General features: G+C 43.3%; 2 protein-coding genes across 6 annotated transcripts in view; both read right to left on the bottom strand.

The window, feature by feature from the left end:
- Nucleotides 1-710, bottom strand: part of CMSS1 (cms1 ribosomal small subunit homolog) — a 362,036-nt gene extending 361,326 nt beyond the window's left edge. Inside the window, exon 1 of the mRNA XM_031009313.3 lies at nucleotides 393-710. Within this exon, the coding sequence (XP_030865173.2) occupies nucleotides 393-456 (64 nt within the window). The 5' untranslated portion in view covers nucleotides 457-710. The remainder of the gene's footprint in view (nucleotides 1-392) is intronic.
- An 18,465-nt stretch (nucleotides 711-19,175) lies between these two features.
- Nucleotides 19,176-24,215, bottom strand: part of COL8A1 (collagen type VIII alpha 1 chain) — a 155,775-nt gene continuing 150,735 nt past the window's right edge. For 3 of the 5 annotated variants that reach the window (XM_055383541.2, XM_063703504.1, XM_063703503.1), the window contains one exon: nucleotides 19,176-24,162. In XM_055383541.2, coding sequence (XP_055239516.1) covers nucleotides 22,253-24,162 — 1,910 coding nt within the window. In that variant the 3' untranslated portion in view covers nucleotides 19,176-22,252. The remainder of the gene's footprint in view (nucleotides 24,163-24,215) is intronic. The other 2 variants (XM_019023547.4, XM_063703505.1) reach the window with 1 other exon arrangement.

The following is a 24,215-nucleotide window of genomic DNA, read 5'->3' as shown; positions in this document are numbered from 1 at the left end:
AGTCGTGATTTGAATGGAGGGAGTCTGAAGCAGCAACCCCTGCTTCTGACCTCAGTCTGAATTGAAAGCAGTTCATGGGTCACCCTTAACCATCATACAAAGTTGCCTCTCTTCACAAAAACTGTCTTATCCATTCTCAAGAAATAAGGAAAAGAGAAAGCTTGTGGAAAGGATCTTTCCTGGCTGGCAGACAGATCTGAGTTAATGTCACAGCTGTCTGTTTCACGTGTTAAAGAATCTCTTGCACCATTTTCCCCGAGATGCTTGCGCGCTCCCAAGGCGGTGCACACCCCTGCTGGGCAAACACCGCGATCGCCAGAAGCGACCAGGGCTGAGGCGCACGGAAGGGCTCCGGGAGAGGCCCCGTAGGAGCGCGGGCACAGAGTGGGTACCTGGGCTGCTGCCTGCTCCAGTCGGCTGGTTCTCCCACCACTCGTCTCCGAGATCGTCTGCCATTTCAGCTCAGGACTCGACGTGGGCAGAACATCACGGGTAGGCGGCCAGCTGCGGAGAATCACGCTGTCTCAAAGCCAGGAGGCCGGCGTAGCTACACGCGGAGCTCCCGCTAGACACTGTCGCCTCCGCCCCGCGGCGATGACGTCACACCTCTGCCCCGCCTCTCCGGCAGCCGCTCCCAGACTCGTCGCAGTTTCCACACAGGCGCCGACAGGCAGAAGCAGTTTGGAAACGCAAAATAAATCCCCCCAAAGCTTAAAGACAAAAAGGAACATAAGACGAAAGGGATTGTCATCGTTTTTGATAATGCATTTTAAAAAATTTTGTTTACGTGTTACGTTTCCCGATAAGATTGTGTCGAAAGTGTGAGACACCATGTGAAGACGATTTTTCTCCGCTCAGTTTCAAAGAACTTGCGCCGCGGGAGAAGACCCAAACATGTGCGTGTGTTTTCGCTTGTGCGTCAGTGTTTCAGAGTTTATGTGTTTGTACAGTTTGCTCTTAGAAAACATGCGCAAGGATCCATGACCATGAATGTCGGGCCTTTGTGGTAAATGTAGTTCTGCTATTTATGCAATATGAGTAAAGAAAATGTAATTGGTCTGGAAAGGCTCGCCCACAGAAAGACGCAAGTGGCTCGAAGACCCGAAAGTTGTTTTCCCCATACTCCCTCGGTTGTGTGTCCCACCCCGTATTTGGGAAACGAAGTAATAAGGGAGTCCATTGCTTCGTAACTATAGGTAAGAGACCCACAGTGCCTCTTGTCCCAGTCCCAACGTGATTTGGCAGGGAGGGACTAGGAAAACCCGCTGGGCGCCAAGTGCTGGGGCTAGCTGTGAAGTAATTGTGGACGGTATTTTTCAGGACGTCAGACACAGAGGTAAAAATTATACAAAATGTAGTAAAAGCACGCAACGTGCCTGGTACTATGCATGGAATAGTAAGATGAGTCCATTCAGATGTTAGCCTACAGTAGTGGAAATTCAATTTGTAAGAATAAAGGGCTAGACTTCTAATAGGATACATCCTTGGAAATGACAAGACAGGGAAACTTAATCTGATGAGGCTAGGATTAGCCATATGTGGAAAATTACCCCGTGTGCACCCAACTCATAGATGTTTTTTAAATGCATTACTGCCTAGACTTTGTCCGCACACTCTAAATGCCCCAAAAGGGAAGATATTATGTATAAATATGGCAAATGTAAAATAATCTATAAAGATCAAAAGTAATATGGCTTTTGTGAAGAAATGTAGTTGACGAGATTTTCGTGATTAATAGATTTTTGAAAAAGATAAGAAATGCCAGTGTGGAAGAGGAGGTGCTATGGCTAATAAACATGAAAAGATGTTCAGTCTGATTATTAATCTGGGAAATACAAAAAAACACCACAGCGAGACAGTTTTTCAGGCAATAAATCACAAAATTAAGAAGTATGGGCCGGGCGCGGTGGCTCAAGCCTGTAATCCCAACGCTTTGGGAGGCCGAGGTGGGTGAATCACCTGAGGTCAAGAATTCCAGACCAGCCTGGCCAAAATGGCGAAACCCATCTGTACTAAAAATACAAAAATTAGCCGGGCATGGTGGCAGGCGCCTGTAATTCCAGCTACTTGAGAGGCTGAGGTAGGCGAATCGCTTAAACCCGGGAAGTGGAGGTTGCGGTGAGCCGAGATGGTGCCATTACACTCCAGCCTGGTTGACAAAAGCGAAACTCGGTCTCAAAAAAAAAAAAAAGAAGTCTGGCAATACTAAATTATGGAGTGTCTATGCATTAATGGGAATTGATACCTGTTTTGTACCATGAACTATGAATGGTCTTACGTTATATTCCACCTCGCCTCAGCCTCCCGAGTAGCTGGGACTACAGGCACATGCCACCATTCTTGGTTATTTTGTTGTTGTTTTTGTTTTTTGTAGATATGGCGTCTCATTTTGCTGCCCAGGCTGGTCTTTAACACCTGGCTTCAAGCAGTCCTCCCACTCCAGCCTGCCAAAGTGTTGGTATTAGAGGCCTAAGCCACTGTGTCCAGCCATTTTTTACATTTTTAAAGCATTGTAAGAAACAGAACAAAACAACAACAAAACAACAAAAACGTAAAGAAAAATATGCAGCAGAGACTGTAGCCCTCATATATTTACTATTTATTACTATTCCCTCATATATTTGCTCTAACTTTACAGAAAAAAGTTTACTGACCCCAGGTTATATTGAATAGCCAACCTAAGTTGTAGCATCCATTTCTGTTCTGTTTGTTCTGTTATTAGTGAATTGGTTATTAGTGAATAGGCATCCTGGTTTATAAATCAGTGTATTGTAAAACCGTACTCTCCGGTATCTGATCATATCATCTAACACAGGGAAGCTCAGGCTGAAATAACTATTAGGTCTTTTTCTGCTCCCTCTTACTGTTCAGTATCTGAATGAGTATTATTAGAGTTTAAAGGAGGAAGCATTCATTTCCCAATGGGGTGAACTGGGAGGTAGCACTTGACAATGGATGTCTGTCGGCAAAAATGGATAGGGTAAATGATAGTTCCTTGGCAGAAAGATTGCAATGTTGCTTTGAATAAGTTATTAAACTTTGCTGGGCCTTTCTTTGTGAGTCTGTAAAATAAAGGGGAGCAATTTCATGATTCCTGTGGTCTCTTCCAACTCCATGCCTTAATCTTGAGTATCAGACCAAGAATTCTGGATTTTTGTCGTTCTTATTAGAGGCAAAGGACATGATGGAAGTATTGTTTTAAGAAAGCTAAATTGGTATTACTGTGCAGGATGAATAATGGATTTGAGCAGAGCTTCCCACCTGGCATGGGTGGGCTGAAGACTGACCCCCGCAGTCTTTGGAGGAAGCAGTGACCTTGGGGCAGTTGCCTCAGGTTGAGGGTATCATCATCTTTTCACTCTAGTGTTGTACAAATATTACCATTTTCTGTGGATGCCATGATGTGAAAGGTTGGCAAAAACTGAATTAGTAAGAGAGCGATAAAGTTCGAAGGCTGTTTCGTGAATGCTCACCACACAATGAAAAGGTCTTAATCAGTGCAGAGGTTCTTAGTCAATAAGCCCAGCCTATAAGTGTACTTCAGGAACCATCATAATGCATTCAAACTTTTGCATCATGTAGACAATAATGGTAGTAACAATATCAACAATAGCATGTTGTATGTACCTCTCTATGCCTCTTATATCTTAATTCATTTAATCATAACTCCATGAGATACTGTGCTGGGACTAGGGTGAGGCAAGCAGAGACCTAGGACACCAGATTTAAGGAGGCAGTCACTCTCAGGCTGACACTGACACCGACCTGAGAATGCTTGTCTTACTTGAGTCCTGACGCTGGTCCCTTTACTGAAGGCCACAGCTCTAGTTCAGCAACTCTCCTCAATTCTTTCTTCTGAGTCTAGTAACTTGCCTTTGTCTCTTCAGACTTAGGAGTGGTAACTGCTCCCCACCATTACTAGTCCTGGGGTTCTACACCACGTTTCATTTCCCTAACCTGACCTCATGTTCAGAAATACTCCCCTTACTAAATTATTTTCAGTTTTCCAGCTTAAATGGGTCATCTTTTGCATGGTAGGACCCCAACTGATAAAATCAACTGCCTACTTAGGGTTCCCCTCAAAGCAGAGCCTGTGACAAAGGCTTGGGTGCAAATAGTTTATTTGGGAGGTGATACCAGGATGCAGGAATAAAGGCAGAGAGAATGAGACAAAGAAGGAGGATTGATATTAAACTGGTTTTGATGTAGACAATAACTGGCTCTTTATCCTCTTGAAGACCCTCTGAAAAAAATAGGATATACCCCAGAATTAGCCTCACAAAGTGATACAGGAGTTAAGAAGAAATTACTTAGACAGATAGTAAGGGTATGGGAGTCCTCAGTAAGGCTTTTCTTTTTAATGAAAAGCAGCCCCAAATAATTTTCTAACAGGGAGCAGCCTGCAAGCTGGGAGCTTACACGAATGAATGCTGGCAGGAACTAAGGACTAGACATGTTCAAATGGCGCCTCTGTTTTCCCTTCTCTGCCAGCCATGTGTACTGCAAGGAGCAGGCAAGATGGCACTGATCAACTGGAAAGCCCATTTGCATAATAAGATTAGGGTGGAGTGACCAGCCTTCCCCGTGTGCTATGAAAACATCATACCTGGTCGAACCAATCTGTGAGCCCTATGTAAATCAGACACCGCCTCCTCAAACTGGACTAGAAAATTCGGCACTTTCCTCCACCAGCCAGTCTTTTCTGCTTGGAGACCCCTTTTTCTACATAAAGAAGAGACCTCTTTCTCTTCTCTTCTGCCTGTTAAACGTACGCTCCTAAACTCCTCGTGTGTGCCCAGGTCCTAAATTTTTCTGGTGCACAACGATGAACCCCAGGGTATACACCCCAGACAACATAGCATCTTCAAAAGGACAGAAGGCTAGGACACTTATCCACTGACTGTCATCTACCATTGAGTAAGGGTTGTTGCCAGGGTTATGAACTGGCAGATATTCCCAGGCTGTGCTGCTGTTGGAGAAAGCCCTGAGGCAGAAGAGTAGAGCAGTATACCTCAGCTCACTTGAGGTGTGGGATAATGACAGTGTGCCCAGAACTTTCCTCCGTGGCTGAGCCAATTTCAAAATGAGCTAAGGGGCATAAAAAGCATCTGCTCCAGGTTTATACTGTTTTTCTTTCCATTTTATAGATGGTGAAACTAAGGCACAGAAAATTAAGTAACTTGCTGAGTTACTAGTAAGTGATTTCCCATCTGCCCCATGACCTTCATACACTCCCAATGTGGTCTGTGTCCCCAAAATGACCCACAGTCACTGCACTAGGGTAACAATAGTATAGAAAAAAAGGAAGAACCAAAATGAGGAGCATTACCATCAATTTGTGCTAATATTTTGGAAATAGGATGGTGAGGAAAACAGAAGTCAAAAAAATCTAAACTAAAAAAAAAAAAATCTTAGACGGGACTAGTAAAACGAGGAGGGAACAGTTTAGGGGGTAAAATGATGAGGTAGGCCTTAGACAAGGACAAAACAGACCATAAACAATAAGGATAAAGTAGACAAAAGACAACTAAATGAATAAATAAATTCAGATAAAAATGATAAATTCAGCTAAAAGATAGAAGTGCTATAAAGGAACTACATAGCAATTGTGACCTAGGTGGGAGGGTTAGTGGAGGACCGTGGCAAGAGATGATGATGGAGAAGTAGATGGGGGCCATACCTGAAAGAGCTTCTCAGCAATCATAAGGATTTCAAGCAGGAAACCATTGGGGAATTTTTAGGCTGTGAGATCTGCTTATGTTTTTTAAGCTGGATGATGTCTAGTGATAGTACAAACAGAAAGACTAGGTTGGAGGCTCTTGTAGTCATCAAAGCTAGATAGCAGTGTCTTGGAATTTGATAGTAGAAATGGAAATGAAGAGAAGTGGAACTAGATGAGATTACTTAGGGAGACAGTGTAGAGAGCAGAAAAGAGTTCCTGGGCCTCCACTGTTTAGATGTCAGGTGTAGGAGGAGAGGCCAAAGAGCCCAGGAGAAAATAGCCAGAGGGAGGAGGAGAGCGACACAAATATGATCCCTTCGAATCAAGAAAGAAGAGTAGTCCCGAGACAAGGGTGCACTGCTGAGAGTCAAGGAAAAGGGGATAATTGCAAGAGTCAGGTTCTTGCAAAGGGGAAGCAGATGGAGATTCAGAGCCACATGGAGGAGATGCCATCTGATAGGAGCAGGGTCACTTCATTTTAAGAAGATTCCTGAGATGGCAGGACGATGAAGCCATTCCTATCTTGTGACTTTTATTTTCTCAGTGAACTTTGAAACCCAATAATTTAGGACAATGGTTCTCAATTCTGGTTGCTTGGTGGAATTTCCTGGAAAGATTTGTATGTATATGTAAAGATTTGGATTCTATTAAAATCCTCCTGGTTTTTTTCATACCGTCCTCTTCTCTCATTATGACTTTGAAGCAATACTGTTGATAACCTGCTCCATTTTCCTTTGACCCATGTCTGAGCTGCTCTGCAGCTGTGATTGACCATTTCCATCATGCTGATAGCTTCCTTCTCTGAGCACCTCACAAACATGTTGTTTTTGTTGTCTCATTGTCTTAGGATCTGCTTTCACTTCTCTAAACTTCCTCTTCACCAAGAACTAGGGTTAAATCTCAACATAGACAGAGTGGAAAGTATAGTACCTACTACAGGAGAAAAGTACTTATTAATGAGAAAAGCTATAGGTTTTCTCTATGTCAGCAAGAACCAACAATTTTGTGAGGTAACTTGAAGCTTAGACACAATGGTGATCTATGGTAAATGAGATGGAGACGTCAGAACTGCCTTGGCGGATTATGAAGGAAAGAGTCAGAAGGCTCAGAGCCCTGGACTTTGTTTTAGAATGTATTTGTTTTTTAAGACCAAAGAACCTGTCAGCTCACTGTGTTCCCTGGGAGGGCCAGAGGACAATCTTTTCACTAATGCAATGAGATTGCAGTAGTGATTGAGTACCAACTTGGCTGAGAGTCTTAATGGCGACTGTCCTGTGCAGGCTAGGAATGACAGCAGGAGATGCTCTAGTATCAATAGGTACCATAGAATCCTAGAATAGCAAAGGCATTTGGCAGTGCAGAATCATCAGAAGGAAAATGGATGTAATTACAGTCAGAGGTCCTTGATATTCAGGGTATCTGTGGTGTTCCATAGACTATGATATTCCTAGGGGCAAGATAGATAGAAAGCTAATGAAAGTGTTGATTGAATTATATAACAGCAATAACAATGAACTTGAGGTGGTGAACAGAAGGTACATGTCAACCGCCAAAATGGAATAGTATGATCTCTGGACCGGTTTCCAGATGTGAGCCAGTTTGGAAACCCAGAGCTCATCAATTAAAGAGAATCTGGATCCCCCTGAGGAAGACCCCCTGCAACACCACAAATATATATAGTATTTACCCATACTTTTTCCACAGGAACCTGTGGCCATTTTTTCAGAGGAACCATACTGGAGAAATTAGGAATTCCTAGTTCTTTCAAGGGCTGTCAGATACAGGGTGAACTACATCGATATCAGGGAGTCTAAGGTGCACCATAAACCCCTGTTAGAATGGGGCATGCAGTGGCTGGGTGATAGGATACTTTTTCTAATCTGTTTCACACTGGCTGTCATGGGTCCATAAACTTATGGTCATTCCCCAGTTGCTGTGTCCATAATTATGATAGCAGCTAATAGAACCATTACACTGGTCCTTTGACCAATGAAGTATGAATCATTATGGTAGGAAGGGCCTAGTGGAAGTCCCTGAAACTTTATCCCTCTCCCTTACTCCTTGGCAAAGATAATAAATCATAGGCCATACCTCAGTCCAGTGGAATTGCAGAGATTAATGCCAACTTGAAAGACTAATGGTAACTAAGGAGTTCAGTTAACCAGTATGATCCCTTCGAAGCCAGGTGGACCATGGCAAATAATAGTAGACTACTGTAAACTGAATCAAATGGTATCCCTAATCAGAGAAGCTGTAACAGATAACGTATTTTTGGTTGAATCAATTAACATAGCCGCTAGCACTTCATATGTGATTTTGATCTGGCAGGTATGTTCAGTTCAATCTCTGTGAGGAAGGAAGATCAAAAGCAATTTGCATTCACTTGGGCAGATTGAGTTCAGATTAACTCAAGGCTGTGGATAGTTTGCTGTGAACATTCTCAGGGCTGGTTAACTCTCCTGTTCTCCATCATCATATAGTTCAAAAAGACTCTGTTTTTTTTTTCTCAAAACAAAACATTGATCCATTGTATTGATGACATAGTGTTAATTGGATCTAGAGAGCAGGTAATGGCAAGTATTCTGGATGCCCTAGTAAAATACATGCATGCCAAAGAGTGAGAGAGAAATTACAAATGTTCAGGGAACTGCAATGTTGGTTATATTTTTAGGAGTTTGGTGATCTGAGGCATGCCTGGGAATCCCCTTCAATGTAAAGGAAAATTTTTTGTATCTCTCATCTTCCACTAAGAGAAACAGTATTTTGTGCAGATAGCCTATGCCACATTTGGAAATAGTGTTCTAACTCATTTATCAGGTGACTCAAAAGGCTGCCATTTTTGAATAGGGTCAAGAGAAGGGAGGGCTCAGCAGCAAGTCTTGGCTACGACACAAGCTGCCCTGCCACTCAGATCCAAAGGTGCTGAGTGATAGATAATGATGCTGGATGGAATCTCTGTCAGATCCTAAAGAGAGAATCACGATGCCTGCTCCAAGGATTTTCTAGTACAGCTTTGCCTTCTACAGCCAAACCATTTGAAAAGCAGCTGTGGGCAAAATGTTGAGTCCTAGCAGAAACAGGCACTTGACTATGGAATATCAAATGACTATATGACCAGAACTGCCCTTCAGGAATTGGCTATTGTAAGGTTGGGAGCTCACAGTAACAATCCACTGAACAACAGAAATGGTATACATGCGAGCACATCTAAGCAAGTCCAAAAGTCACAAGATACATGAACAGATGGCTCAGAGCTCCTTGCCTTTTGTGTTTCTCAGCTCACACCTATGTCCTCTGGGTTATTCTCTATGACCAGCTGATAATGTTGGAAAATGCTCAAAGCTGGTTAAGCTTGGTATGTTGGTAGAACTGAAAATGGATTGCTACTACACTGCGGTTCCACTCAGGGAGGATCCTTAAAGGACAGAGGTGAACAGAATCCTGGTTGGCAGAGCTTCAGTACATGCATTCATCTCCTTTGAATGGAGAAAATAGTCTGAGGTCAGTGTAAATGTAGGGCCTTGAGCAACAGTGAATGGTATGGTTGATTGGGTGAAAGGTCTCTAAGATAGAATATGTGAAGTTCAATAATAAAGAGACCTGAGGAAGAGGCATGTGGAGGGACCTAAAGGAGTGAGCACAAAGTGTGTGTATCTTTGCGGCACATGTGTGTGTCCACCAGAGTATCCACTACAAGTGAAGCATTGACCAACCAGGTGGACAATGCGGTAGATTGTATTTTTCAAAGATGGCCACCAGTATCCCCCATCTCACATACTCTTCTTGTAATCTGACCTTGGCAGTTCTCCCATTGAGTGGTGGGATCTGTGTTCCCTTTCCTTGAACCTTGGCAGAACTTTATCATGTCAACCAAGAGAACATGGTAGAAATGATATTCGGTAACTTCTGAGGCTAGATCCCTAAAATTCTGTGCATTTCCACCTTGCTCCCTTGGGATGCTCACTTGGAACCCAGGCATCACTCTGAGAAAGCTCAAAGTAGCCCACACAGAGAAACCCTGTGGAAAGAACACGTGTAGCTGTTCTGGCCCACAGCTCAGCTAAGGTCCCTGCTGACAGCATCCACAGCCAGACCTATAAATAAAGATACCCCCAGGTGATTCCAGTCACCAGCTGTTGATTGATCCCAAGCTGTGGTCCAAGACATCATGGAGCAGAGGCTAGCCATTCCCACTATGACCTTTCTGAATGTCTGACATAAGAGAATTCCTGTAAGAAGAAAATGACTGAAACCTGCTTCTTGAACTGCTGTTTCTATCATGGCCACGAGAGGGAGACCTTGTTCCTTAGGGACCTGCAAGCTGCCAAAACCGTATTCCTTTGTTGGTCCCTGCCTAGATTGGCAGTGGATTTTCCTTCCTTCTCCTGACAGGGCCTGCTGAGGTCAGGTGGCTGAATTAAAGCTTCCTTTTTCTAATCTTATGTCTTCAGTATGTATGGACTCTGTAAAGATCCTCTCATTTAGGGGAAGAAAAACCTGATTGTTAACTTTGCTTTTGTAATGAGAGAATTAGCATGCAGATTGCATATTTGGGCCTGAGGAAAAGGAAATCCAGTCATTTGGGTTTGTACTTTGAAGTTAATGGGTGAAGGCAGAGCATCTGCGTCCAGCAGTCAGGTCTTAAGGTCTCTAGAAGGTAACATCCACTGAAGTAGAGGAGGCACAGAAAGTGGCAGTTTCCATAATGGTCTGCAGAAGTGTTCCTGGGAGAGCTGGGATTTGTGGTTTTTGGACCACCAAAATGTTGCTGCTTAGGCCCCTGATGCATTATTGGTGAGAAGTGCAGTGAACTTGGAGGTAAGGGAGGCTGCTAGAAGTCATTTCCAATTGCCTCCTATGGTTTATTCCTATTGATAAATAGTTTACCCTTTAGTTTTACTTTTTAACATCATTTTTTGAAATTGTAAAATATACATAATATAAAATTCATTATCTTAACCATTTTTAAGTATATTAAGTACAGTTTAGTTCAGTGGCATTATGTACATTCACATTGTTGTGCAACCATCACCACCATTCATCCTCAGAACTCTTTTTATCTTGCAAAACTGAAACTCTGTGCCCATTATACAAAAACCCCCCTCACTTGAGCCACTGGCAACCACCGTTCTGCTTGCTACCTCTATGAATTTGACTACTCTAGGTACTGCATGTAAGTGCAGTCATACAATATTTGTTCTTTTGTGACTGGCATAGTGTCCTCAAGGTTCATCCATGTTATAGCATGTGTCAAAATTTTCTTCCTTTTTAAGGCTGAATAATAGTCCATTGCATTATAGGCCACATTTTGTTTATTCATTCATCCATTAGTGGCCTCTTGGGTTAATTCCACCTTTTAGATATTGTGAATAATGCTGCTATGAACATGAATATACACATGTATGTTTGAGTTCATGCTTTCAATTCTTTTGGGTATATACCAGAAGTGGAAATGCTTGATCATATGGTAACTCTATTTTTAATTTTTTGAGAAACCACCATACTGTTTTTCATAGTGGTCCAGTTTTACATTCCCCCCAAGCAGTGCACAAGGGTTCCAGTTTCTCCACATCCTTGCCAATACTTGTTATTATCTGGTTTTTGTTTGTTTTGATAGTAGTCTTCCTAATAAGTATGAGGTAGGTCCCTTTCCTTTTCAAAACCTGCTGCCTTTATATATTCTAAGGGATGGGAATGTCACCATGACATCTGTCATAGTCTTTTTGTAGCTGACTATATCTGTTGTCTCTGGTAAGCACAATAATCAAGAAACAGCAGAGAGCCCTGTCATCTCCTGAACCCTCACTGGCAGTTGTTTGCTTCTTAGATAGCTAAGAACTTTTGTCTCCTTCCTTGAGGAGGCGATCTGGCATAATACCTGAGAGCATGGGCTGTGAAGCCAGATATCTGCATTAAAATCATGGCATTGTCATTTATTAGATCTTGGACAAGTTACTATGTCTTTGCTTCTTGTCTTGTCTTTTCTCTCTCTTTCTTTCTGTCTTTCTCTCTTCCTTTCTTTCTTTCTTTTTTTTTCCCCCAGGGTCTCACTCTGTTGCCTAGGCTGGAGTGCAGGCACAATCATAGCTCACTGAAGGTTTGAACTCCTAGGCTCAAGGGATCCTTCCTCCCCGGCCTCCCAAGTAGCTGGTACTACAGGTGCACACCACCACACTGGCTAATTTTTAAATATTTTTTGTAGAGACAGGGTCTTACTATGTTACGCAGGCTGGTCTCGAACTCTGGGGCTCAAGTCATCCTCGTGCCTTGGCCTCCCAAAATGCTGGGATTACCAGTGTGAGCCACCATGCCCAGTGCCTCCATTTCTTTAGCTGTAAAATGGAGCTAATAATAGAGTTATTATGAGGAGTAACTAAGTCAATACATAAAAACATTTAAAGCAGTTTGTGGCACATGGTTGGCACTCACTAAATGGTAGCAGTTGTTACCCCTCTGGAAGCTCCCTGAGGCCTCCCCAGAATCTGATGCCCCAGTGCTTTCTGTACAGCCTGCAGAACTGTGAGTCAATTAAATCTCTTTACTTTGTAGATTACCCAGTCTCAGGTATTTCTTGATAGCAGTGCAAGAACAGACTAATTCAGAACATTGGTACTGAAGAGTAGGGCATTGCTATAAAGATACCTGAAAATGTGAAATCAGCTTTGGAACTGGGTAACAGGCAGAGGTTTGAACAATTTGGTGGGCTCAGAAGAAGACAGGAAGATGAGGGAAAATTTGGAAATTCTGGGAGACTTGTTAAACTGTTATGACCAAAATGCTGTTAATGATATGGACAATGAGGTCCAGGGTAATGAGATCTCAGATGAAAGTGAGGAACTTATTGGGAACTGGAGCAAAGGTTACTTTTGTTATGTGTTAGCAAAGAACCTGGTGGCATTGTACCCATGCCCTAGGAATCTATGGAACTTTGAACTTGAGAGTGATAATTTGGGGTATCTGGCAGAAGAAATTTCTAAGCAGCAATGTGTTGAAGATGTGGCCTGGCTGCTTCTAACAACCTATGCTAATAATGTATGAGCAAAGAAAGGACATAAAACTAGAACTTACGTTTAAAGGGGAAGCAAAACATAAACGTTTGAAAAATTTGCAACCTAGTCATGTGGTAGAAAAGAAAAGCCCATTTTCCGGGGAGCAGTTTAGACTGGCTGCAGAAATTTGTATAGCTAAAAGGAAGGCACATGCTGATAGCCATGACAATGGGGGAAATGCCTCCAAGGCATTTCAGAGATCTTTGTGGCAGCCCCTGCCATCACAGGCCTGGAGGCCTGGGAGGACAGAATGGTTTTGTGGGCCTCACTTAGAGCCCGACTACCCTGTGCAGGCTTGGGACACTGCTCCCTGCATCCCAGCCATTCTAGCTCCAGCTGTGGCTCAAAGGGGCCCAGGTACAGCTTGGGCCACTGCTTCAGAAGGTGCAAACCATAAGCCTTGGTGGTTTCCACATGCTGTTAAGCCTGTGGGTATGCAGAGTGCAAGAGTTGAGGCTTGGGAACCTCCACCTGGATTTCAGAGGATGTATGGAAAAGCCTGGATGTCCAGACAGTAGCCTGCTGAAGGGGCAGAGCCCTCATGGAGAACCCCTACCAGGGCATTGCAGAGGGGAAACGTGGGACTATAGCTCCCATACAGAGTTTCCACTGGAGTGTTGCCTAGTGAAGCTGTGAGAAGAGGGCCACCTTCCTCAAGACTCTGGAATGGTAGATACACTAACAGCTTGCACCTGTTGCCTGGAAGAGCCACAAGCACTCAACATCAGCCTTTGAGAGCAGCTCTGGGAGCTGAACCCTGCAAAGCTGTAGGGGTGGAACTGCCCAAGATCTTGGGAGCCCATCCGTTGAATCAGTGTGCCCTGGATGTGAGACATGGAGTCAAAGGAGATTGTTTTGGATCTTTAAGATTTCAGGACTGCCCTACTGAGTTTCAGACTTGCATGGGGCCTCTAGCCCATTTGTTTTGGCCAATTTCTCCCTTTTGGAATGGGAGTATTTACCCAATGCCTATACCTCCATTGTATCTTGGAAGTAACTAACTTGTTTTTTATTTTATAGGCTCATAGATGGAAGGGGCTAGCTTTGTCTCAGATGAGACTTTGGACTTTAGACTTTCGAGTTAACGTTGGAATGAATTAAGACTTTGGGGGGCTGTTGGGAAGGCATGATTGGATTTTGCAGTGTGAGAAGGACATGAGATTTGGGGAGGGGCCAAGAGTGGAATGATAGGATTCGGATCTGTGTCCCCACCCAAATCTTATGTCAAAATGTAGCACTAATGTGGGAGGTGGGGCGTGGGAGGTGATTGGATCATGGAGGCAGTTTTTCATAAATGATTTAGCACTGTCCCCATGCAGTGGTTCTCATGATAGTGAGTGAGTTCTCATGAGATCTGGTTGTTTTAAAGTGTGTAGCACCTCCCCCCTTTCTCTCTTCCTCCTGCTCCAGCCATGAGAAGATGCCTGCTCTGACTTTGCCTTCCACCGTGAATAAAAGCTTCCTGAGGCCTCCTCAGAAGCAGATGCTGCCATGCTTCCTGTACAGCCTGTGGAACTGTGAGCCAATTAAACTTTTCTTTATAAATTATCCAGTCTCTAGCCAGGTGTGGTGGTGTGTGCCTGTAGTCCCAGCTACTTGGGAGGCTGAGGCAGGAGGATTGCTTGAGCCCAGGAGTTCGAGGCTACAGTGAGTTATAATTGCACCACTGTACTTCAGCCAGGGCAACAGAGCGAGACCCTGTCTCAAAAATAAATAAATAAATAATAAATTACCCAATCACAGGTATTTCTTTGTAGCAGTGAGAGAATGGACTAATACACCCTCCATACCACACCCTACTACTTCACCTCCCTTTCCAACTACTGTAGAAGATATTCACTGTTATCATTTACTATCTTATAAGTGCAAAAACTAAAGTTTAAAGAGGTTAAGTAATTGGCTCAAGGTATCACAGCTGGTAAACAGAGGCACTGAGATTTGTTCTCTTTTGGTTTGACCCTAGAACCCTCTCCTAACATTTTTTTTTATTTTGACTCTTGTTTGGCAGAATAAATAGCAAGGACACCATCATCTTTGCTGAGGAAAGATGACTATTATTAGTAGTAGGCAAGTGGAGAGTCATCAGTGTTCCATCAGCTTTTCCCCTGTGTCTCTCGTCCCACGAATGAAGAGCAGATGTGAAAATTGCTGCCAGCCACTCACTTGTCAGATGAGAACTGACTTGGCTGTGCTCATTACAAAATTAATTTTTAGGCTCATTACAAAATTAATAAGGCATGTGAAATATAGATGTCCTCAAGATTTATAAACTTTAATTTAGAAGTGTCTTTGATTCTAATACAAATCTATTTTTACTTACAGTAAGATAGCAAAGAAAAAAGTCTCTGGAAAGATTCTGGATATGTCTAAGGAAAATTTGATTAGATGGGCCAGTGTTTCAGTAACACACACAAGAAGCTTCTGAATAACTTGTAAAAGTGAGATGATGTGCCCCACTTTGATTTAAATTCCATTACATGTATCCTCAGGAATTAGCAAAAAAATTTTTTTCGTAATAAAACTCATTAGATGATTATGACTTATAAAGAATAACTTGTTTGAGAATAAAATTTGTCTGGACACAAGTATTGGTTCTGTAAAATGAAAGGAAATATCTAAACTTCTGTGCAACTCTCCGTTAAAGATAATCCTAAGGCTACTTCAGATATATTTTTGTTATTCAGGATATGGAATGAGCATGAACATTTGCATTTTAATGGTCACAAGAACCATTAAGGAGAGAAGCTCCCAAAATATAATAAGACATGACTGGTTTCAACTCTACGTTGGCTCTGTATGTTTGGAATTCCTTGTAATTCCATATGTATTTGGATGATGTTTACCTTTGCTATATCTTTGATGAAATAATGTGTTAAACTAACTTCCTGCAGTAAATAAAGGAGGAAATTGTAAAGCAATTTATTTTGTTCTGCAAATGTTGTTACTAATTACTGGTCAGTCTTTTTTCTCCCTCTTATTACAAGAGGCCATGAGGCCTCTCCCCATGCTCACAGTTCTACCCTTCATCTTCCTGCCAAAAACACATCTTTGTAGCACAGGCATCTTCTACTCTTATGCACTGAATTGTGTCCCCCCAAAATGCATATGTTGAAGTCCTAATCTGCAGGACCTCAGGACCTCAGAATGTGACATATATGGAAATAGGGCCTTTAAGCAATTAAGTTAAGATGAGGTCACAAAGGTAAACCCTAATCCAATATGACTGGTGTCTTTATAAAAAGCAGAGATTAGGACACAGATAGAGGGAAGATCATGTGAAGACACAGATAAATCATGGCCATCTATGAGCCAAGGAGAGAGGCCTCAGAAGAAACCAACCCTGCTGACACCTTGATCTTGAACTTCTAGCCCCAGGACTGTGATAAAGTATGTTATTTAAGGCTACCCAGTCTGTGACACTTTGTTAATGGTAGCCCTAGCAAACTAAAAAACCCACCATCAGGTCAGATTCAACAAGTCTATAAACAAACTGGTGTCTTCCCCTGTATCCTGCCTGGCATGGGTTATACTAATGGCCTACCCATTTCTGTTGATGGCACCATCCCTGTTTTCCAAGTTTGTCAATGGGAGGAAACTGCCATTTGGGGCCAAGTTTCCTTCTTTTGGGGCCAAGCTTCCTTCTGTCTTATAAGGCCATCTAGTATTGTCCCCAAGTCCAATTCAGTCTTTCAGCTAGCTTTTCAGTTTTTCCATTCTTCATCATCCCAGTTCTGAGGCCCTGAAACAGCTTCATTGTCATGCAGCCCTTAAACCTTGACACCTGAACCTACCTGCTTCTACCTCCTCACTTGCAAGGTCTATTTAGCGTCCTTCACCATCACCCAACATTTCATTTCTGCATAAAAGATGGTCTGGTCTTTTAATTGGTTTTACTACGTGTAACCTGCCTTCTTCAGTGTCAGCTTCATAGCATTGTTGAAATAATTTTTCCAAAATACCTATTTTTATGCCATTTTCCCACTTAAGGACCTATAGTATCTTATTGCATATTAAAAATAGAAATGTCTCTTCCTTGTATGTAAAGCACTGTGTCACTTGACCTTCCTTTAGTTACTAAATTAATTTCCTTTACTAGTCCTTGGGTAGATGCTCTGATCTAGTCAGACCATTTCCCTGAGCTCAACTTGCTTTCCTCCTGCCACTCAAGACACATACACGTACACGCCTAGTTTGTCTCCTCTTGATTAGAGGAGGAGAAGCTGTTTCTCTTGGGATACTTTCATGATCCCTCCATCCAAATTCTACATTTCTTTAAAAGTCAGCTCTCCAAAAAACAATCTGAAATTTTTATCCCATAGTTAGCTTTTACATAATCTTGAATACCTGAGCTAGAAGAGAGTTTCCTGCCATTCGGTCTAACCTCCCATCCAGTTTAGGACTCCCTGCCCCCACCCCTTACCCCACAGCATTCTTCAGAGATTCATTCTTTCCTCATCCTGGTATTAGACTACTACTCTATGATGGGCTGTGGATGAAAAAATGAAAGAACTAGCCTGCTCACAAGAAGCTTATACTATAATAGGAAAGACAGGGTTCAGTTACAAAGCAGACAAAGTGAAGGGACAGAGGAAAGTATGAGGCAGGTTGGTGATGTGGGGGAGAAAATGACCCTGAAGGGTGAGGAGTTTACCCAGCAGACTGGTCAGAGAAGGTATTCCCTGGAAGAGGGCAGCATGGAACTGTCTTTCTCTTTCTGAATTTCTTTAGCACGTATGAGTCCTGTCAACATCACACCACCCTGCTCTGTGCAGGTTCTGCTCTTGGAAATCAATTTTCTGTTTAACAAACATCTTGATCCTCCAACCAGAAGATACTTTTTTTTTTCTTTCCTTTTTTTTTTTTTTTTACAGAGTCTTGCTCTGTCGCCAGGCTGGAGTGCAGTGGATCCATCTTGGCTCACTGCAACCTCTGCCTCCTGGGTTCAAGCGATTCTCCTGCCTCAGCCTCCTGAGTAACTGGGACTACAGGCACGCACCACCACACCCAGCTAATTTTTGTATTTTTAGTAGAGATGGGGTTTCACCAGGTTGGCCAGGATGGTCTTGATCTCTTGACCTCGTGATCTGCCCGCCTCAGCCTCCCAAAATTCTGGGATTATAGGTGTGAGCCACCACGCCTGGCCCAGAAGATAATTTTTTAAGGAGAAGAGATGTTTTCTCTCCTTTTGTATGCCTCACATTGCTTAGTAGTATCAGGCACCAAGTAGGGGCTACCTTATTTGTGTTCTGTTTTAATATAAAGGGGTACTATACACCCATTGTAAGATGTGTTTTGATTTCCTTTATTTAGTAACAGTAATGATAGATTTGCCCTGCTGTTCAGCATTCCAAATTCTAACCATTTATTCTTCCTTGCCTCCATTTCCTCTGTCTGTTCTTCCATTCACTTTTGTGACAACACTCTATGCCTGTAAGATGACTGTGAGGGAAGTGTATTTGGCTGTGAAATAAAACCAAACTAACTGGGCTGTATGGGAATGGAAGTTGTAGTCTTGTGTTTCCAGCCTGATGGTTTAAACAAGTAAGTTAACCAGCCATAGACTGGTGGTACATCTTGCTTATTGAATGATTTGAATAATCCCTTTATAATATTTTAGACATGGTAATTATGATCATTCTGGGATTGGTAAGTCATCACAAAATAATTCTTTCTTCTCAGGGTCTTACTGAGACCCTCAGGCTCTTCAAACAGGTCTGCTTCTTCCCTTTACCTCCACTCACCACTATCTCCCCTCAAAATATTTGGCTTTTTTGTGGCAGAGTGAAATAGAATGGAGTATTTGAAGATTGGTCTCTTGTGGGAAAAGAGAAGTCTGTGGCCATTTTTTCTTTTTTGATGGAAGTGGCAAATGCAGCAGCTAATTATTCCCTAATATTGATTCTCTCTTCTCCCATACTACTAGAACCCCTGATTTTTAGCTGGGCATATGGTTACATAGACTATTCAATTTCCCACACTTCCTTACAGCTTCTTGTGGTCACGTGACTAAATTTGGAGCCACGGGATATGGGAGACAGTGATCCAAGCAGCTGCTAGGTTGAGTCCTTTAAGACAAAAAGCATGCCCTGTCCTTCCTGCTTTGTTCATCCTCCCCGGGGATAGAATGTGACTGATGGTTAGTATCCTGGACCATGGAGATGAGGGCAACACCCTTGACGTAGAAGAGCAATAAGATGGAAGGAGCCTGGGGCTGTGATTGGAATTACCATGTGAGTCCTAGACTGCTTATCCTAGGAGCTCTTATGTCAAAGAGGAATAAATTGTCCTGTGTAAGCTATGCTTATTTTAGGTCTCTATTTCAGCAGCTAATTCATGAGAGTAGGAATTTAAAAATACTTGTGAGGTTCAGTGGCAACTGAATGATATGAACAAGATGAGAAACATACTTTTAAAGATATTTAATGATGTTTTTCAAATCAGTACAAAAATTTAAATACAAAAATGATTTGCTATTGACAAGTCTCAAATCTGTCATGGGAACTCAAACAAGTTACCAGTCTGTTCACCGTTCATTGTATTCTATAAAATATTTGATAACAGTCACCCACTACAGACATTCTTTTCCCCTGTGGGATGTCATACTGCATTAAAACTCTGTATTTACATAACAATAATATGAGTTTGGTCCATTTCACATGGAAGAATTCTGGTTAATTTTGAACTAAATAGGGATTATAGCACAATCCCTAGACTTTAGAACACGTGGTTGTTTCATCCGCTTTTACACTAATATATTAACATTGTGCAGCACTCAAAAGGGAAATACAGGCACATAGATAATTATTTAAAACTCTTTTTTAAATTAAATGGAGTATCATTTAGGTCTGAGATTAGCACCATTGTAGAATGCACAGTATTTGGCATAGATGTTGCTCCTCTTCTATCTAAAAGTTAGAAACCTATGTCTGATAATACACATACACATGTGCACGCATACACGCACGCGCGCACACACACACACACACACACACACACACACACACACACACACATATATATAGAGGCAATTGAGTAACAACCAATAAATAAGTTGGAAGATATTTTGAAAAGTGAAATTTGGTTTTAACTAAAAAGATAATTTCTCTGTTTCTTGGTGGGAATTAAAAGCCCATACATGTACAGATAAATACAATTTTACAAATCACCTGATCTGACTTGCTTTTAAACCATTTCAGTGTGGCTGTTTAGCAGAAGGAGCCCAATGGATCCATGTTGCCCACCATAGTCATCAGCCCAAAACCAGTATCCTCAAGAACAACCCAAAGTATATTTGGCCACATAGATGCTGTCTGCTTTGAAAACAAAGGTTGTGGAGGACATCATTTTGTTGGGAAAAGATTGTTGTATAATTAGTAGTGACAAGAACCCCTGTGGTAATGGACTAATTTCTCTTCTTAAAAATTGAGAAGAAATGGTGCTTGTATACTATATAGGGAAATGAGATATTGGCCAAGAGAAGAATTTTTGTGATGGTAATAATGATTCAGATTTGACAAAGACACATTTCCATGTGTTTTCATACTGTATTTATTTGTGTATTTTTCCATCTATATCTATCCCCTTAACTCACGGTTTTATTTTTGACAAAAATATACAAGATTCCACCACCATAACCCCACATTATTGCTCCAAGTGATAGAGTCAGCAGCAAGCTAATAGCAGGCTCGAAATGGGTCTTTGGTGTTTGGAGACCAGATTAGAATGCCCAAAGCAGTTAGTATGTGCCCAAGCAAAAACCTGGAAAAATATTTATTTCTCCTTTTCAGACTTGTATTGGCCTTTGATTTGTGCCGAGTACAGGATGACATTAAAAACACAGGCTCTTGTTGCCCTTTGACATTCTACATAGCCGTTCCACAGTCTGCTTCTAAGGAAACAGTTCTTTTCCTATACTTTTACTACCTACACCCAGAAGCAGCACATCTGTTTTTAAATTCGAAATTTCAGAATTATTTTTTTCAAATATTAATTTTTCTATGTAATTCTGAAACTCCCCCCTCACCAATTATGGGTTGGATTTTGAAAGTTGACTTTGGCCGGGCGTGGTGGCTCATGCCTGTAATCCCAGCACTTTGGAAGGCTGAGGCAGGTGCATCACTTGAGGCCAGGAGTTTGAGACCAGCCTGGACAACATGGCGAAAACCCATCTTTACTAAATATACAAAAATTAGCCAGGCATGGTGGCGCAAGACTGTAGTCCCAGTACTCGGGAGGCTGAGACAGGACAATTGCTTGAACCTAGGAGGTAGAGGTTGCAGTAAGCCAAGATTGTGCTACTGCACTCCAGCCTGGGTGACAGAGTAAGACTCCATCTCAAAAAAAAAAAAAATTGACTTTGGAACCTCAGATTACACATCAGTTTGCATACATGCTAAACAGAGAAATGTCCTCAAAATTCAGTTACTAAAAATTACTGATATCTCCATGATTAGAACCACACTGTGGTTGCGTGTGTAGTCAAAGGAGGAGAATTTTTAATGCTATATAAGCATAACTGATAACTGCTATTACAAATAAATATTCCACAAATTTGGAAAGTTATTAGAGGAAGAGTTTTTTTTCCTTGTAATTTCCAGGTGTTTATATTAGTTGGGCCATAGTGAAAATTACATGGAGGAAAGAAAATAGGAAAATAAGTCACAGAAAAAGAAAATCAAACCAAATAGAAACTCTGGGGAACAAGTGAGTTAATTACTGCTCATGTCTCCCATCCGGTTCTCTAGCTCCTTGAGGGTTACTGTCTAATGCTTCATAAAAGTGCCTTACCCAGTGCTTGGTACAGAGAAGGCACTGAATAAATTCACAAAGGCCGATTGGTTCACCCATTCTTTTAGAGACAACAGACACGCAATTCTGACGAGGACTCCTGTTACTAAAAGACACAGCCTCTGATACAAGAGAGATATCCCTTTGACTAAAGCATTACCAGGGTCCCCAGGGCCCCCTCCCACTGGGGCGGTAACACTACTGGTCTCCCCACCATATATTCCATGTCAAAGTATCTACACAAATACAGAGGAAATTAAGCAAGTAAATACGGTATGTAATTGTTATCATTTGTATTTCTTTAAGGCATATTTATATTTTAAAGTAAACAATATGAGTGAGTGCCTTTCATTAGCTATGATCTTTCATACTGATATATTTTGACTGATCTGAATAAGCAGGTTATTGTGGAAGCATATAACATAAAACAGCTAATATGATTCCAGTGGGTACAACCAAGTGTCAGTACTTGATACATAAATCTATCCCATCATTCGCAATTACAGGCTGCTGTGTGGAGTATTAAACATGCATCTTAGTTTTTATTTGTACACGATGGTCCAAATTTTCACTTACATATAACTTTCCAACTGTATAAATGTTTTGAAGCAATTATGTTTTTCATTTCGATTTTTTGGTGTGTCATTTTCTTCTATAAAATCTCTTTCTTTTCTTTGTTTTTTGTTTTTTGTTTTTACATGGGATACAATAAATATCCTGAAAAGGAGGAGTGGACATACTGCCCGGCATACAGTCCTGCAGCCTGTTCTGAGGGCATCTGGAGGAACACCCGGTCTCCGGGCCTGAGCAGCAGCACTGCACTCCCAGATGCCTGGTCCAGGAAGCCCTTTTTATACTCGTCATACGTGTACATCACGGGCTCGTTGTTCTTGAATAGAGCAACCCACACGTTGCCCCCCTTGCAGTGAACGTGGTATGCAAAGTAGTAGACACCAGGGACCTCACAGGTGAAGATGCCCGTCTGCGGGTTGTAGTTCTGTCTGCCATTATACAGCAGTTTGTCAAACTTCACTGGGGCCCCCACCGGTGGGAAAGGTGCGGTTAGCTCGGCGGTAAATGCAGGCATCTCATAGGCTGGCCCTCCGTTCTTGCCTTTCTTAGCCCCGTAGGCATGGGGGGGTTTCACGCCATCAATTCCCAGCCCCATATCTGGCAGATACTCTCCCTGGGGTGGTGGTGTAGGGGGCATCACAGCTGGGGGTCCAGGAGGTCCTGGAGGGCCTGGGGGTCCTGGAAGGCCAGGCTGGCCTTGAGGACCAAGGGCACCAGGCTTCCCTGGGGGGCCATGAAGTCCTGCCACTCCGGGTTTCCCTATACCAGGGAACCCAGGGGGCCCTGGGAGGCCCGGCTCCCCTTTGGGGCCTGGAATCCCAGGTGGTCCAATGGGGCCACTAGGGCCCCCAATCCCTGGGATACCTGGGGGGCCCTGTAAACCCTGATCCCCTGGGATTCCTGGCTCTCCCTTAGGTCCGAGAAGCCCTGGAACACCAGGGAGTCCTGGTACACCTTTTTGCCCAGCTTCCCCCTTGGGCCCTATGGGACCTGGCAAACCCCTCATGCCAGGAGGCCCTACTTCACCAAGGAAACCTGGCTTTCCTGGGAAGCCTTGAAGCCCTGGCTCACCCTTGGGACCTGGTGGCCCCTGTGGCCCTACAATCCCACCTTCTCCTTTGGGTCCAGGAAAACCAATAGCACCTGGAGGGCCCATAGGACCTGGGATTCCAGGCAGGCCTGGCTCTCCTGGAGGACCCCCTATTCCTGGGGCACCTATTGGTCCTTTCTCCCCTCTTGGTCCAAGAGCCCCAGGAACACCTCCCATGCCCCGGTCACCTTTGGGTCCTGGGAAGCCTGGTTTCCCAATCCCTGGAAGGCCTGGGGGTCCTGGTAGCCCTGGCAGTCCTTGCTCCCCTTTGCCACCTGGAAATCCTGGCTGGCCTGGGATCCCATCCTGGCCTGGCTTTCCAATTCCGGGTATCCCAGGAGGTCCTTGAACCCCTGGTACCCCAATAGGGCCTTGTGGCCCAGGTTCTCCTGGAGCCCCTGGCTTTCCCAGGGGGCCCTGGGGCCCAGGGAAGCCTGTCACTCCTGGTTTGCCCACTCCTGGCAGTCCAACAGGGCCGGGAGGGCCGTGCATCCCTGGAGGCCCCTTTACACCTGGTGCACCTGGCATCCCGAAGCCCTTGTCTCCTTTAGGACCCCGAAGGCCTTGAGGTCCTGGTAGTCCTTTGGGTCCTCGATCACCCTTTGGTCCTGGTTGCCCTGGTAACCCTGGCCCACCTGGCTTCCCAATGCCAGGAAGTCCATGAGGCCCTGGAGGTCCTTGTGGTCCTGGGATCCCCATAGGCCCAATTTCCCCTTTCTGTCCAATTTCTCCTTTTGCCCCAGGCATGCCCATGGCTCCTGGCTTCCCTGGCATTCCAGGCATACCTGGCTTTCCAACTCCTGGATATCCCTGTGGCCCTGGTTTTCCTTTAATTCCAGGTATCCCATGACCTGGCAAACCAGGGGGCCCAGGTGGTCCTCTTGGGCCAGGCTCTCCACGGGGACCTTGTTCCCCTCGTAAACTGGCTAATGGTATTTCTACTGGGAAGAGAAGAGAGAGAAGGGGTATGGGGGGAGAGAGAGAGATTGATTAG

Source organism: Gorilla gorilla, chromosome 2, assembly GCF_029281585.2.
Source record: "Gorilla gorilla gorilla isolate KB3781 chromosome 2, NHGRI_mGorGor1-v2.1_pri, whole genome shotgun sequence".
Taxonomy (NCBI): domain Eukaryota; kingdom Metazoa; phylum Chordata; class Mammalia; order Primates; family Hominidae; genus Gorilla; species Gorilla gorilla.
The sequence above is the reverse complement of the archived record's forward strand: the minus strand, read 5'-3'. Positions and strand labels throughout refer to the sequence as shown.